The sequence below is a fragment of the Marmota monax genome, unplaced genomic scaffold (assembly GCF_021218885.2).
Source record: "Marmota monax isolate L192 unplaced genomic scaffold, Marmota_monax_Labrador192_F-V1.1 WCK01_AAM20220418_F8-fsc00142, whole genome shotgun sequence".
Classification (NCBI taxonomy): domain Eukaryota; kingdom Metazoa; phylum Chordata; class Mammalia; order Rodentia; family Sciuridae; genus Marmota; species Marmota monax.
Genome location: NW_026692025.1, coordinates 661,928 through 679,784, shown reverse-complemented (window position 1 = coordinate 679,784; position 17,857 = coordinate 661,928). Strand labels below are relative to the sequence as shown.

At 37.0% G+C, this 17,857-nt stretch overlaps 1 protein-coding gene across 1 annotated transcript in view; it reads left to right on the top strand.

Annotated features, from left to right (window-relative positions):
- The first annotated feature begins 1,559 nt into the window (after nucleotides 1-1,559).
- The window catches only part of Vbp1 (VHL binding protein 1), a 35,355-nt gene continuing 19,057 nt past the window's right edge, over nucleotides 1,560-17,857 (top strand). The window contains exons 1-2 of the mRNA XM_046452300.2: nucleotides 1,560-1,715; nucleotides 8,126-8,250. Of these exons, the coding sequence (XP_046308256.1) occupies nucleotides 1,626-1,715; nucleotides 8,126-8,250 (215 nt within the window). The 5' untranslated portion in view covers nucleotides 1,560-1,625. The remainder of the gene's footprint in view (nucleotides 1,716-8,125; nucleotides 8,251-17,857) is intronic.

Below are 17,857 nucleotides of genomic sequence, written 5' to 3'. Positions count from 1 at the left end.
CCATGTGATGAAAAAAAGTAAGGAGTCAGAATGAACTTGCATATAACTTTGTAATTAAGAGAAACCTAGAAAGGAAATATATTCTGCAGTGTAATATAGAAATAATTTTTCTATACCTGTAAGGGAGTAAAACATAAGGTAAGATTTTTGTTCCAAGGAATAGAATAAAACCTTGCTGTAAGACCCAAATAATATATCTCTTACATGAATTATTACAGATTGGATTTAGTGATGATTTGGAAAAATGTTTTTAAAGTCTGGAGTAAAGACAGTATTAGTAATAACAAATATGAATATAGATATGGGTTAATTAAGTGGAATCAAATTGTGTGTGTGGGAGGGAGGTGGGGAAGGAAAGATGGGAGATTGTTTTATGTAAATGTTTTCCTGTAGAAACATTACCTATTTTTCACTTTTTTCCCCTCGTTTTTGGACGGTGTTGAGATCAGGAATAGTTTTAAAGAATACAGTTCGAATCTATTTTTCTTTGTTGGAATAGAGCATTGTGGTCCTTAAAGCTGTTGGCCAGAGGTTGACAGGTCTTTACTCTTCCAAGGCAAATAGCCTGGAAGTCTTTAGAGAGGTAGTTTGGAATTTCAGCTTCATTTAATTTCTACCTGTACGATTTTGGAGATACTGCAAACTCTCTGAGCCTTAGTTCCCTTATTTACAATAGTAGGATGCCAATGTCCTGCTTTTTAATATAAAGACAGGTATTTCTACGTATGCCTGTATGCATGATCATGTATTAATTATCCGTGGAGACAAACTGGTTTACAACGATTGCCTCTGAGAAGGGAGACGGATTTTGCTAAGCAAACATTCCTATGTTTGCGGTAGAAGTTGTGGGAGGGGCTGAAGTCCTGAAAAACAGTTCTGTGAAAGCAAAGTCAGGGACAAACACTGTATTAGATGTCTGAAAAGAGATCAAAGAATACTTATGTGGGCCTGTATGATGCACTAGCTTTTAAAGGGTTATAGTGGAGGGTAATGTTGGGTAAGTCCTTTAGTCTAGTAGCCTAGATGGAGTTCTTAGGATGTAAACTCTGAAGTTTAGTTTTGTGATGTGGCTGGATTCTGTGCAAAAGTGGCTTTAGAGAAAGGTTGGTGCCATCGGTGGGGTATTTATTATCATTAGGCCAATGGCTGTACTCTGAAACAGACACAAAACAAGTCACCTTCAAGGGGATAATGGGAATAGAAAGGCGATATTCATATTGGCGTCTAGGTCCCAGGTTCGCTGGTGTGCAAATAAACATGGGGTCGCTCCATAAGCCATTGTAAAGGGTGTTCCCTGTTTTGGCGTGGTCCGGTAGCCTAGGGTTTTAACCCTGCCCACTCAAATCTCTAGTACGTTTTCCCAGAAGTCCCTATTGGTCCTTCCTGCAGCTTCTGATTTTCTTCTGTGTCGCTTCTACGCTTGTCATTCACTTCTGTGCAGCCAATTAGCATGTAGAGGTTGGGCTTAGTCGGCCAAAGGAGAGGCGGTGACTCTTGCGTAGTCACCAATGAGTGCGCAAGACTCACGGGGGAGGGAGGGGTCTGTGGGTGCAATCCAGCTAATCACTGATCACGGGTGGCTGGCCCCTCAGCAAGGCAGTTAGCCGAGGGCTTGCTTTCTCAAGATGGCGGCCTCTAAGGACGGTTGCGGCGTCGAAGTGGCTGCAGGGAATGGGCGGCGGCTCCACCTGGGGATTCCTGAGGCTGTATTTGTGGTAAGGGTCGCGCTGTTCCCTGGTATGTTGGCCGGAGGCTGAAGTCTGCTTCCTTTCCAGCCCCTACCCGAGCTCGGACTGTTGGGGGAAGGGACTGAACTGAAGGACCAGGAAGGGAGCGATCGTCCGCTTTCCCTCCGGATATCTGAAGCGATTGAGCTCTGTTGCAGGTCGCTCTGAATAAACGCAGGCCGAGCAGGTCCTAAAAGAAACAGGGCCTGGGACAGGAGGACTGGGGAGCGAGAGCAAGGTCAGAGTGAGGGGGCTTGAGCTGGATGTCTTGAGGGACCGCTCCTTTATTGCCAGGTCCCTTTAGAAAACGCGAGGTAGTGAGTGATCGCACCTCAGCCTAGATGCTGTAAAGACAGATAAGTGAACACTTAGAATACAGTGAGTAGGCAGAACAGTTGGTGGTAAGATGTTAATTAAGGAATGGTACCTTGTCAGTTTAAGGAATGCAGAGGTCTCTTGCCTCTGGGAAATGGAAGGAGATGTTGTTAGGGTAACGGTGTAAAATCCTTGTGTCTTGCTAAGGAATCAAGGACTTATCCAGTAGGCAACGAACTGTCATTACACAAGGTATGTACATGAGACCATGATATGATCATATTTACTAAAGAATGAATTATGTGCAGTTTAGAGGAGGTGGGGGACATAATTTGGAGATTTCACGGAACAGGGAGACCAACCCCATGTTTAAACAAAGAGAAGCAAGTAGAAGCTGTCAACCCTGTCGTTTTTACATATCTAACTATTCTAAAAGCAGCGTTGTAAAACTACTGGAATTATGACAGAAAACCTCTGAATGGCATTCCAGGCCAGCATCAACTGTCTTTCTTCATTTAGTTGTACTAAGCTACTATGAAAACTTAATGGAATTTTGTCCATCTTTTAATTTGAACCAAAAGATATACTATATTGTCTTCTTTTTGTTAATTATGTCTTATATCTTTCTAAAGATATATTTCTTGTATTTAGAACACGCCTTATTTGCATTTGATGCTTGAATTCTGTAATTATTTTCCTTAATTTTTAATTATTTCACGTTTTCTTTCCGAGATATGCCACATTTCTTTACATTTATCTCTCAACTGATGGTAGCAAGAAATAAAATTTGCTGATTGCCAGGCACTTTCTCAATGACTTTACAGAATTCTAGGGGATAGTTAGCTATTATAATTCCCATATTGTACATGTTGAAATTGAAAAATAGACCCCTTGAGTATCTTTCTCAAGGTCAGACAGAATGTAAATGAGATATTTACAATTTGAACTTCAGCAAATTGTGGGGCTCCAGAGCCTCTACTTACCCCTCTCATGTTCTGCTCTGGGACAAAATTGAGGTAATTCTCTTGGTTTGTGCCATTTATCCTAATCCTAGCATGGTGCCTGGCATATAGTATAACTTGATACTTGTATAGTTAAATTTCCATAGTGCCTTAAATACAACATTCATACTACTTAGCTAGAGATGGCCTCAAAAATCTAATTCAAGAAGGGGCTTTATCTTAAGTTTTGTCTTAAAATACATTGTTTTCCCTAAAAATTTTTTAATTGTAGTTGGACACAATACCTTTATTTATTTATTTGTGGTGCTGAAGATCGAACCCAGGGCCTCACATGTCGTAGGCAAACATTCTACCACTGAGCCACAACCCCAGCCCCCTCCCCTAAAATTTTATGAGTTATTTTTTTAGACCCTAAAATCCCTACCAGCATGATATAATAAGGAACCCAAATTTTACATCTTTTTATGGTCTCAAATTAATGAGTGACATGGTTTTAGAAAGGGCATCAGATTTTGTATAAATAATAGTTTGACACTTGCCTCTGGTTTCCCATTGCTATTCAGCCTTAACCATATTGTTTTACTACTTTGAACCTGTTTCTTTAACTGAAATGAGAATGACACTACTTATGACAAAAAAAAGCATGCTTTCAGTATTGCAGGTATAGTACGTGCTTAGTAAGTGTTAGTCTAATCCCCTATGGCAGGAAGCCATCTATATATCATAGTGGTTAAAAGTCAGACCTGGCTTTTCCTTCAATCTTACTTTTAGAATAATTTTATTTTTCTCTGCTTGAATTATCCCTCCACCATTGTTTATCTGATGCCCTTATCAACTTTTAGTATCTGCTTTGGATATTACCTCCCTGTAGATTTTCCTAACTTCAACCCCAGAACAAAATTCGTGGAACTTTTCATCTGTATCCCCACAGCATATGTTGTACACATAGCTAATGTTTGCTCATTACTCACTACTGCACAGTTATACATAGTCTCCTAAGCATTTCACACAGTCTAACTCTTTTAATTCCCTGTGAGGAAAAGGCACTTTATTTTTTTTAAATATTTTTTTAGTTGTAGATGGACACAATACCTTTATTTATTTATTTATTTTCATGTGATGCTGAGGCTCAAACCCAGTGCCTTGTACTGTGAGGCAAGTGCTCTGCCACCGAGCCACAATCACAGCCTGGAAAAGGCACTCTAATTTCATTATATAAATCAAGAAATTGAGGCAAGGAGAGGTCAACATATCTAATATGTGGTAAAGCCAGTATTCAAACTAGGCAATCCCTGTCTCTTTTTAAAAATCTTTTTATTAGTTCATTCTAATTGTACATTATAGTGGGGTTCATTTTTATATATTCACAAATGCATATAAGATAATTTGCTCCATTTAAGTCCCCAGTACTTCCCCTTTCTGTCCCCTTCTCCCTCCCCTTGATCCCCTTCCTTTACTCTCTGAGTTGTCTATTTATTGTTGTTTTTGATTGGTGCATTGTAGCTATACATAAAAGTGAAATTCATTGTGATATATTCATACATGTACATGGCGTATCCTTGTCAGAAATTATTTCTATTTTTGATCATTGCCATTCTAACTGGAATGATATAAAATGTCAATGTACTTGTTTTTTTAAAAAATATTTTTCATTGTAGATGGACACAATACCTTTATTTATTTATTTTTATATGGTGTTGAGGATTGAACCCAGGGCCTCACTGTGCTAGGCAATTGCTCTACCACTGAGACACAACCTTAGCCCCCTCAATGTGGTTTTGATTTGCATCTTCCTGATTACTGAGGTGTTGAACAGTTTTTCATATATTTGTTGACTATTTATATTTCTTCTTTTGAGCAATGTCTGTTGAGGTCATTTTACCCATTTGTTGATCGGTTATTTACATATTTGGTGATTTTTCAGTTCTTTATATATTCTGGCTATTAATCCCCTTTCAGAAGAGTAGCTGGGAAAGATTTTTTTGCCATTCTGTAGGCTCTCTCTTTATGATCTTATTTGTTTCTTTTGCTTTTTAATGTGAGATTCATCCCACTTGGTAATTCTTGGTTTTATTTCTTGCTCTTTAGGAGTTTTGGTGAAGAAGTTCGCCTACACCAGTATGTTGAAGTGCTGACCCTATTTTTTTTTTCTAGAAGTTGCAATATTTATGGTCTATATTCTAGGTCTTTGATCCACTTTGAGTTGATTTTTGTGCAGGGTGAGGGATAGGGATACAGTTTCATTCTACATATGGATAACCAGTTTTCCCAGCACTATGTGTTAAAAAGTCTGTACTTCTTCCAGTGTATGTTTTTGGCACATTTGTCAAGTATTAGATGACTATAAATATGTGTGTTTGTCTCTGTGTCTCCTATTTTGTTTCCAGTACCATGAAGGTTTTGTTACTATAGCTCTGTAGTATAATTTGAAGTCAGGTATTGTGATGGCTCCAGCATTGCTCTTTTGGCTTAGAATTGCTTTGGCTATTCTGGGTCTTTTATTCTTCCAAATGAATTTTAGAACTGTTTTTTTTTCCCTAGTTCTGTGAAGAATGTCATTGGTATTTTGATGGGGAACGCAGTGAATCTGTGTAATGATTTTGGTAGTATGGCCATTTTAACAATATTAATTCTACCTATCCAAGAGCATGGGGAGGTCTTATCATCTTCTGAGGTCTTCTCTAATGTCTTCCTTCAGTGTTCTTTAATTTTCATTGTAGAAGCATTTTATCTCCTTGGTTAAGTTTATTCCCCTGTGTCTTAACCACGTCTTAGGCTGCTGCAATTCTCCTCGCTGAATTCTCCTTGGTGAATTTAGCCTTGGTGGCATCATAGTTAAGTCCCTTGTTGTGTTTTTCTTTTTCTTCATGGACTTCTTTGAGCTAAAATATTCCTTGATAGCTAATAAGCATAAATATGAATAATGATGTGAAGGTCACAGAAATCATAAGATAATTGAAGTTTCTTATAATTAACTAAAGTTAACACATGCTAGGCGAGTGCTCTGCCGCTGAGCTACAGCCCCAGCCCCTCCATGTATTTTCATGTAGCTTCTGATCCTTATCTAATTAACTAGCTTTTTTTTCCCAAAGACCAGGTATATATTTTTTGAAGAAATTTAGCATTGGTATTACTGTTTTTCTTTTGCTTTATTATTCATTTCAAAACAATTTTATTTTATTTGAACTTCTTGATACTTAAGGAAGCATTTGCAGTTTGCCTTGGAAACCTAATGATCATATTTAACATGCTTTCTATGGCAGAACATGTTGAATTAAAAATAAGTAGGAAAATTGGTAATTTTGGCACACAACCTGTTGAATCATTTTGAGATTAGTATGTATGAATAAGGAATATGTTTGGTTGCTGGTAAATTTTATATTTACTATAGGGCCACATGGGAAATGCATAAAACAGGAAAGGTCATCATTCCCCCCTGTTTGTAAATGAAAATTAAATAGGTCTAGGTACACTGGTGCACACCTGTAATCCCAGTGATTTGGGAGGCTACGGAAGGAGGATTACAAGTTTGAGGCCAGTCTCTGCCGCAGTCTGGCTGGGCACAATCAGGAGCCACTTGTCAAAAGAAACTAACTTTATTTTTAGAACCACACACGCCAAACAAAACAGCCTCTCAGGAAAAACCCTCAGAGCCTCAACTGCCACCACCGGCTTTCCACAAGCCTCTCTCTCCCACACAAGCTTCTCCCCACCTCCCACAATCCTCCTGCTCTTGAGGCCGATTGGCTGGGTCACGTGGGCGGAGCCAAAAAAGTCCCCCAATGAGCAGCTCCCTGGTCTGAAAGGGCAGGGAAACAGCCCAATGAGCATCACCGCAGAGGAGCCAATCAGCTAGATGTTGCTGGGGCCGAGGAGCCAATCAGCTAGATGTTGCTGGGGCCGCTGTGAGCCAGTCATCAGCCAGCAGCTGGAAGTTTGCTGGGGCCCCTTTGGCTGTGGCTCTCAACAAGTCTCAGTGACTAAGTGAGGCCCTTACTCAACTAGTGAGACTGTCTCAAAATAAACAATATAAAGGGCTGGGGATGTTGCTCAGTGGTAAAGCCCTCTGGGTTTAGTCTTCAGGCACAAAAAATAAATAATGAAAATGAATAAAATAGAATTGTGAAAGAATAATAAATTGGCTTCATAATGTATGTGTACTGTCTAAAAAGTGATATTTAATTTTATTTGGTACCAACAGGAATTGAACCCAGGAGCACTCAACCACTGAGTCACATTCCCAGCATATTGTTTTCTTTTTTTAGTACTGGTGATTGGATTCAGGGGCATTCAACCACTGAGCCACATCCACAGCCCCATTTTATATTTTATTTAGAGACAGGGTCTCACTGAGGTGCTTAGTACATCGCCATTACTGAGTCTGGCTTTGAACTCACGATCCTCCTGCCTCAGCCTCCTGAGCTGCTGCCAGCATATTTTTAAATTTGGCGGGGGGTGGTACCAGGGATTGAACCCAGGGGAACTGGACCACTGAGCCACACCCCCAGCCCTATTTTGTATTTTATTTAGAGACAGGGTCTCACTGAGTTGCCTAGCGTCTCACCATTGCTGAGGCTGGCTTTGAACTCATGATCCTCTTGCTTCAGCCTCCTCAGCCACTGGGATTACAGGCGTGTGCCACTGTGCCTGGCTTTTTAAATGTTTTATTTAGAGACAGGGTCTCACTAAGTTGCTTAGGGTCTCACTAAGTTACTAAGGCTGACTTTGAACTTGTGGTTCCCCTGCCTTAGCCTCCCCAGGTATTGGGCTGTGCCACAGGCATGTGCCACTATGCCTGGCTGTTCTTTATCTGTTTTTTTTTTTTTTTTAATTCTTTTTTTGTTGTAGATGGACACAACACACAACATATTTATTTTATTTGTTCTTATTTTTATGTGGTGCTAGGGATGGAACCCAGTGCCTCACGCATGCTAGGCAAGCACTCTACTACTGAGCCACAACCCGGCCACTACTAGTCTTTGTCTTTTTATAGTTACTCTTTTAGTTAACAACAAAACTTTGGGATAAACTTTTTTTTTAATATTTTAAAAACAAAGTTGTCAAAAACTCAGATTGAGTAGTATAAATTCTAAAATTTTCATGTTATTTTTGATCTTAAAGGAAGATGTAGACTCCTTCATGAAACAGCCTGGGAATGAGACTGCAGATACAGTACTAAAGAAGCTGGATGAACAATACCAAAAGTATAAGTTTATGGAACTCAACCTTGCTCAAAAGAAAAGAAGGTAAGTATAAAAATTTCTAAGTTTTTAAAAATTTTACATGACTTGAACTTTTTTTAATATTTATTTTTTAGTTTTAGGTGGATACAATATGTTTCTTTTATTTTTGTGTGGTGCTGAGAATCTAGCCCAGTGCCTCATGCATGTTAGGCGAGCACTCTACCACTGAGCCACAACCTCAGCCCGTGACTTGAACTTTTAAAACATCGAGATATACTTTATAAAATGTCTGCTTGTCAAGTGTTCAGTTTGATAAATTTTGACAAATATATCCGATTCTGCCCAGAATTGATTCTTGTCCAGATCAATATCTTTCATTACCCCAGGAAGTTCCCTCTAAACCCTTTCCAGTTATTCCCTCCCCAGCAACCTTTTGTTATCTGTTTGAACTTCATATGAGTAGAAGCATATAGTTTTGTGTCAACCTTCTTACACTTAGTGTAATGCTTTAAAGAGTCATTCATGCTATTGTGTGTATCAGTAAATTAGTTCCTTTTTAGTGCTGAATTCCATTCCATTGTGTATAGGTATACTATGACTTTAGTATATTTTTATCTATTTTAATATTGATGGACATTTCGGTTATTTTCCTTTTTGGCTCTAAGTGTTTATGTGGACATATATTTTCATTCCTCCTGGGTAAATACTAGGGGTACAGTTGCTGAAGTTTAGGTTCGATTTTATGAGAAACTGCCAAAAGTCAATGTATAAGAATTCTAGTTGTTCCACATCTTTACAAACATTTAGTATTGCCAGTCTAAAGATAATTTCAAAAACCATGGAATGAATATTAAAGACCTTATTCCAAAGAATCTAAGATTATAACATCTTAGATGTATAGTTCATTCTTCTAATTTTGCTAATGAGATGAAAGACCTACAGACCCACTTTCCCAATAATACATAATTAATAGGTGTAGTCAAAGAAATCCTCACTCTCAACTCTTATTTCTCCATACATATCCTTTTATATAGCTCATAAAGTCAATTCCTTGTAATAAATATTTGTGGATATTTGCTATGTTTATGTTCCAGAATGCTTCTGTCAGTTAAATACTTAGGAAATTCTAACCATGTGCTAGATAACAATTTTGGGTGAAGTAAAGTCCGATACCAACTTTTAACATGGATACATCTTGGGGGGATTGATGAATTCTTTAAAGTACATAACGTAGAACAGTAGAGATGCTTTGGTACAATACAGTGAATTAGCATTGGGGAAGGAAGAGAGCAAGGAGTTTCAGGGGAAGTTCCAAGAGGACTAGATTGCTATAGAATTTCAAAGGTTGGTTATGAGTTTAAAGACAGACTAGAGCAAGAAAGAGTAGTTTGGGCATAAGCAACACAATTTTGTTTTTATTTTTATTTTTGTTGTTGTTGTTGTTGTTGTTATTATTATTATTTTGTACCAGGGATTGAGCCCAGGGGTGCTTAACTGTTGAGCCATATCCCCAGCCCTTTTTAAAAAATATTTATTTTTTAGTTGTAGATGGACACAATACCTTTATTTATTTGTTTTTTTTTTTTTTTTCTATATGGTGCTGAGGATCAAACCCAGGGCCTTGAACATGCTATGTGAGTGTTCTACCACTGAGCCACAACCCCAACCCTCCCCAGCCTTTTTTTTTTAAAGAGAGAGAGATAGATAGATACAGAGAGAGAGAATTTTTAATAGTTGTTTTTTAGTTTTCAGTGGACAGAACATCTTTTTTTTTTTTTAATGTGGTGCTGAGGATAGAACCCAGCGCCCCATGCATGCCAGGCGAGCGTGCTACTGCTTGAGCCACATCCCCAGCCCTCTCCAGCCTTTTTTAATATTTTATTTAGAGACAGGGTCTTGCTCAGTTCCTCAGAGACTATCTAAGTTGCTGAAGCTGGCTTTGAATTTGAGGTCCTCCTGCCTCAGCTTCTTGAGTTGCTGGGATTAAACTTTCTCATTTGATAATTGGAGAAATTTGAATATGGGGTGGGTATTACATGAGACAAAAAATCATAGACATGGAAAGATGAAAAATATTAACAAAATCCAGAATAGGAAATACTAAGAATAGTATGCTTTCATATTGGCAAAAGTATAATTAATAGAAATACATATAATGATCTTCATTAAAGATGTATTATCAGGGATAATCTCTGGATGGTAAGAATGTGGTATTTTTCTTATTTTTATTCTTTAATTTTTCAACATGTGCATGTACAGCTTTTTGTGATAATAAAATGAAGCCATTGGATTAGGAATCACCAATAGGGAGTTTAGATAGGAAAATGTGCCTTGAGGCCAAGCCATCTGAGATGGGGGCATGGGGAAGATTGGATGGAATAGGTTTGTTGAGGAGCTCTGAAGTTCAGAGATTCTTTTGGACATCCAAGTGGAAATGTTAAATAGACAATTAAATATATGAGTCTTTTTTCTTTAAGTTGTTGACAGACCTTTGTTTTATTTATTTGTTTAGAGAAAGAAAATTTTTTTAATGTTTATTTTTTAGTTTTCAGTGGACACAACATCTTTTTAATTTTTTTTTTTTTTATGTGGTGCTGATGATCAAACCCAGCGCCCCGTGCATGCCAGGCGAGTGCGCTACCGCTTGAGCCACATACCCAGCCCTATTTTATTTATTTTTATGCGGTGCTGAGAATCGAACCCAGTGCCTCACACATGCCAGGCAAGAGGGCTTCCACTGAGCCCCAGCCCCCGCCCCAGCTCCAAATATATGAGTCTTAATCCCTTAGAAATTTTTTTTTTTTTTTATGTTTAGTGTGTGGGAGGATTCCAATTTATTTATTTTTATTTTATATTTTTATGTGGTTCTGGGGATTGAATCCAGGGCCTAGTGCATGCGAAGCAAGCACTCTACCAACTGAGCTACATCCCCAGCCCTGAATTTTTTTTTGTAAGTAAATATATTTTGGCTTACTATTGGCTTAGTATCACTTAATGTTAATATAGTCTGGTTTAATAATCTTTTTTCTTAATGCATTTTGGTTTTTGTATCTTGTTTAGGAATTGTTTGCTTATCCCTAATTCATAAAGATAACTTCCTGTATTTTCTTCAAAAAGCTTTGTTATATATTTTACATGGAGATACTATAATCCATGGGTTATTAAACATGGGTTGCTAAATTTCAAAGCAATTATATGATTTTCAAGACCGTTTCTTTGTCTCATGTTTACTATAAAATGGTGGATCTATAGTTTGAAATATATATTTAAATGTTTCTTTGTCACTAGGAGATAGAAATAGTAAATGGTTGGAATATAGACTATCTTCTTTCATGTGACTTTAATTAGGAGTTTTAGAATCTTCAGACTTCAAAAATAGAGACCCCACCCTGTGATTTCTCTCATTCTTTCCTGATGGTGTTGTTCTACTATTGAATCAATAGCTGCTCAAAAATTGTTACATGGTAAACCAAAATTGGACTTTTTTTAAAAGCAATTTTACAGTCTAGAAAGTACGAGAGGATTTTCAACTAAATAAATTGTCATTTACATACTCCTGTCAGTAAACAAACAAACAAATAAAATAAATAAAAATAGGTGGATTGTCTTGATCACATTCAGACTTGATTTTTGGTTTTTTTTGAACAGTACCTCTTCTTAGGTTTGTGTATTCTTTCATGAAGAGGCAGAGATATCCTTTGTCTTCCTTTTATGATGCTTAATGCCTAGGCCCATTAATTTTGAATTGCAACATGATGATGTTCTACTGTTTCTTTTTCATTTATTAGTAAGCTGGCATATTTATTTTCTTAATTTTTTTTTAGTTGTAGACGGACACAATATCTTTATTTTTATTTATTTACTTTTATGTGGTGCTGAGGATTGAACCCAGGGTCTCCCATATGTGAGGCGAGCGTTTCTACCACTGAGCTACAACCCCAGCTCTAAGCTGGCATATTTCTATAAAAATAAATGCCTCCCCGCATGTACTATTTGGCAAAACTGTCTGCACAAAATCAGTTCATTTCTCAAAGTTTCTTTCTTAGCAAGAGTTAGCCCCATACTTCCTATCACCTCAGTAAGTCTCTGCTGTCTTCCAAAAGAGGATTTGTATATTTTCTCTGGCTATTGGGAGTGGATAGAGGTGGGAATGCTGGTTTGCTGCCAGCTATTCATCTTACACCAAACACTTTGTGTCTCTTTTTGTATTTTTTACTCTATTAGATACGTGGTATTTGAGGAGTATTAGGTCTTCTTGGTTTTAATCCTATATATAATAATGCTTAATAGTATCAGAGTCTGATTTTTTTTGTTCACTTATAGTAGCCCTCGCTTTTCTTTAGACTAATATTTTGTTGGTGTGTCTTTTTCTAATTTCTTTCAACCTATTTATTGTATCTAAACGTATTTTTTTAATATTTATTTTTTAGTTTTAGTTAGACACAATTTTTATTTATTTATTTTTATGTGGTGCTGAGTATTGAACCCTGGGCCTCGCACATGCTAGGCGAGCACACTACCACTGAGCCACAACTCCAGCCCCTCTAAACATATTCTTGTAAACAACAGATGGTGGTTGTTTTTAATGCTAGCCTTTTTAGATAATTTGTCTTTTGGTTACTTTAAAAATCAACTATTCTTTTGTTATTTCAGTATAATTTGTCTTTTTGTGGATATTTTCTTAAATTAGTTGACATATGTTAGTTTCCTGTAATTATGGATGCCTGTGTACTTTGCCTTTATACATGGAAGTTTTTGCTTTTGTCAGGAGCTATGAGTTGATACCAGTTTCAGACCACTTGAATCTAGTTCCCGGTTCTTACATTTCATCTGTGAACTGGGCTCAGATTTGCAGTTGGAATGTGCACCTGTTCTCATTGACACTACTACCTTCGCTCAACTCAGGGTCTTTTCTGGTTATTTCCCTTTTTATTTTTTCTGGAATTTATCTCACCCCCGTGATATCAGCTGCATAGCAGTTCTGTTTTTGTGCATGATCTATATGGAGTTTGAATGCTAAACCTTTTCTTCATATTTGTTATAAATCCTTTCTTGCAGTCTGTAATTTAATTTTACCTTCAAGCTGTTTGAAGTTTTTAATATTTCATAATTCTCTATGTATATTCTCCTGTTTTCATTGACTATTCTTCAAACTTTTTTTAATACCTTCATTTTATTTATTTATTTTTATGTGGTGCTGAGGATTGAATGTCTCATGTGCTAGGCGAGCACTCTGCCGCTGAGCCACAACCCCAGCCCCAAACTTTTTTTAAAAATATTTTTAGTTGTCAGTGGACCGTTATTTTATTTTTTTATATGTGGTAATGGGAATTGAACCCAGTTCCTCACACATGCTAGGCGAACACTCTACCACTGATCCACAACCCCAGCCCCCAAACTTTTTTAAAACAATAATAGGGATTAAGCTTAAGGTTGCTCTACCATGAAACTATATCACTAGCTCTTTTTAGTTTTTTATTTTGAGGTAGGGTCTGCCTAAGTTGTTAAGGTTGGCCTCAAACTTGTGATCTTCCTGCCCCAACCTCCTCAGTCATTGGGTTCATAGATATAATGATGCTTAGCTTTTTTCCCTCTAATTTGATTTTGTCTTTGTAACTACCACATAATAATTGACATTATTTATAGAGTACAGTGTGATATTTTAATATATGTATATAATGTGTAATGATCAAATCAGTGTAATTAGCATTTGCATCTCCTATCATGCCTTTATTTGGAGCCTTAAAGCTCCTCTCTTCTAGTTCTTTGTAAAATATAAAATAAATTGTTTTAAACTATAGTCACTCTACTGTGATATAAACCACTAGAATTTATTCCTCCTGTGTAACTGTATTTTGATGCCCTTTATCTATCCTCCCTCTATTCCCCTTCCTTACATGTAGTAATCACTATTTTGTTCTTTTCTTCTTTGTGATCAATTTTTTTAGATTCCCCAAATGTTAGACAACATGTGATATTTGTCTTTCTTTTTTTAATATTTATTTTTTAGTTGTAGTTGGACTCCATACCTTTATTTTATTTATTTTTATGTGGTGCTGAGGATTGAACCCAGGGGCATCGCATGTGCCAGGCGAGTGCTCTACCACTGAGCCACAACCCTAGCTCAATATTTGTCTTTCTATGTGTGGCTTATTTCACTTAGTATAATGTCTTCCAGGTCCATCAAGTTGGCAGAGGTAAAAAGATTTCATTCTTTTTTAATGGCAGAATAATATTCCACTGTCATACCACATTTTCTCTACCCTTTCACCTGTTGGTTGATTTCATATCTTGGCTATTGTAAACAGTCCTGCAATAAACATGGGCATGCATCATTTCCTTTGGCTATATACCCAGAATTAATTTAGGTATGATAATCTCCTTTTTGATATATGAATCTGAGGCCTTTTATCAATCTTTAATCTTGGAGATTTTGTGGTTATCATCTTTCTTCTCTGTAAATTTTTTCCTTTCTCCTGGGATATCTTGTTTACGGATGTTGAACACTTGTAATTCTGCCATCCATTTCTCTTTATTATTTCCTTTTTTTTTAACTGTCTTTGTCATTTGTTTTTTGGCAACTAGATGGATATCCATGTGTTCTTTTTTTAATACTGGCAGTTGAACCCAGGGGCACTTATCACTGAGCTACATCCCTAGCCCTTTTTAAAAAAATTTGATACAGTCTCACTAAGTTGCCGAGGCTGGCCTCAGTCTTGTGATCCTCTTTCCTCAGCCTCCCAAGTCACTGAGATGATAGGCCTATGCCATTGCACCTGACTTTATGTTTTCTTTATTTCGTCTCTTATGTTTTTGTACCTTGTATTTTTTTTATTGTTATTGTTGTTACCAGGAATTTAACCCTGGGGGTACTTAAACCACTGAGCCACATTCCCAGCCCTTTTTTTTTTTGTACTTTTATTTAGACACAGGATTTCACTAAGTTGCTTAGGGCCTCACTAAGTTGCTAAGGCTGGTTTTGAACTTGAGATCCTCCTGCCTCAGCCTCCTGAGCTGCTGAGATTATAGGCATATGCCACCGTACCCAGCTGTAACTTGTAGTTTTGGATCTTCTTAACAACTATTTGCTCCTTCTTTGTATTGACCAATATTCTTTCTTTTCTCTTTAAGATGTTTTTAAATACTTATTGTATGTTTTCTTTGAGTATTTGTTTGTTTAATGTGATAGATTGTTGAGTTTGTTGTCTTTATATTATTGTAGTGGAGTTTATCACACTTTCATTTGTTTTCTGTCAGCTCATATTCCTTCAGGGATATCACCTGCTTTTGCCATTATGTGGAGGGTAGGAATAATTTAAGTTCCTCTTGGTGGTAGATAGGAGTGGAAGAATGCTGCTGGTGTTATAGTCTAGGGTATAGCCACCAGACAAATACTCCCTCTCCCCAATCAGGAAATACTGCTTCTGAGGGATTCTTTCTGTTCCCAGGCCCTTGGCTTTCTTTCTTTTTTAAATTTTTTTTAATTAGTTATACATGATAGTAGAATGCATTTATGCACTTTGCTATATCATACATAGATAGGATATAATTTCTCATTTTTCTGAGTGTACATGTTGTAGAATCATATTGTTCATGCAGTCCAATATATACATACAGTAATAATGTCTGTTTCATTCTACTATCTTTCCTATCCTCACATCCCCTCCCTACCCCTCCCCTCCACCTAATCTAAGGTAACACTATTCTTCCCTAGTGCCCTCCACCTTATTGTGAATTAGTATCCGCATACTAGAGAAAACATTTGGCCTTTGGTTTTATGGGATTGGCTTATTTTGCTTAGCATGATATTCTCCAACTTCAACCATTTACTGGAAAATGCCATAATTTTACTCTTCTTTAAAGCTGAGTAATATTCCATTGAGTATATATACCATATTTTCTTTATTCATTAAAATCAACACCCATAATTCAAATGTATTCTTAGACATCAGCGATGAATACACTGAAAGAGCAATTAGGAAAACTACTCCATTCATGATAAGCCTCCAAAAAAATACCTGGGAATCAATCTAACAAAAGAGGTAAAAGACCTCTACAATGAAAACTACAGAACAATAAAGAAAGAAATTGATGAAAACCTCAGAAGATGGAAAGATCCACCTTGCTTCTTGATAGGCAGAATTAGTATTGTCAAAATGGCCATACTACCAAAAGCACTGTACAGATTTAATGCAATTCCTATTAAAATCCCAATGACATTGTTCATGGAAATAGAAAAAGCAATCATGAAACTTATTTGAAAAAATAAAAGACCCAGAATATCTAAAGCAATTCCAAGCAGGAAGAGTGAAGCAGGAGGCATCACTATACCAGACCTTAAACTATACTACAGAGCTATAGTAACAAAAACAGCATGGTATTGGTGCCAAAATAGACTTGTAGACCAATGGTACAGAATAGAGGACACAGAGACAAACCCACATAAATACACTTATCTCATACTAGACAAGGGCACCAAAAACATGCACTGGAGAAAAGATAGCCTCTTCAATAAATGGTGCTGGGGAAACTGGAAATCCATATGTAGCAAAATGAAATCAAACCTCTATCTCTCACCCTGCACAAAAATCAACTCAAAGTGGATCAAAGACTTAGTCACTAGAACAGAGACCCTGAGCCGAATAGAAGAAAAAATAGGCCTTGGCTTTCTTTACTGTCATTATCCAACGGAAAAGGAGTGGGGGAAAACAGATCTGTTGGGGGCCAGTACTTGTCACTTTCAGCTTCACTGCTTGGCCCTCTTCCTGCCTCTGGCCAATTTTTGTCCTTTTTCTACCCTGTATCAGTGATGGGATAGATTCAGAAGGCATTCGTGTGATTTGATACTTTTTTTTTTTTTTAACAATGTGACAAGTGTACACACTGAGAAGATGCCACTATGATTTGCCTGGCATTTAGCTGACTCTGATGTGCTTGTAATGAATATGCTTGCCAGAAGCAGCTGCATGCAGCACGGGGTGGAGAGTCGGTGGTTTCAAATTTGGTGTATAATGTATTTGAATGTGTGTGTTTTTTTTTTTTTTTTTTGTACTGGGGATTGAACCCAGGAATACTTAGCCCCTGAGCCACATCCTCATCCCTATTTTGCATTTTATTTAGATACAGGGTCTCACTGAGTTGCTTAGCACCTAGATTTTGCTGAGGCTGGCTTTGCACTTGTGATCCTCCTGCCTCAGCCTCCTGAGCTGCTGGAATTACAGGGGTGCACCACCACGCCTGCCTGAATGTATGTTATTTTTTTTTAAATATTTTTATTAGTTGATGAATTTTTTAATTTATTTGTATGTGGTGCTGAGAATCGAACCCAGTATGTCACACATGCTGGGCAAGCACTCTACTACTGAGCCACAACCCCAGCCCCTGTTATTTTTAAGATTACCTTTAAAATTAATCTATTTAAAATACAAGTCTAATCAAATGGAGAATCTCTGAATCACCTCTGTGGAATATGGTCTGCTTCTAGAAACGTTTATTAACAGTGGGGATTTTGATGTATAGAACAGGGCTTTGTTCAAAACATGCATTCTATACATCTTTGTTATTATATCTTAAATATTTTATTAAATGTTTATGCCTTTAATATTTTAAAAATGTTTTATTAAATGCATTTTATTTTTGAAGTATTTTATTGAATATTTTATTTTTATAA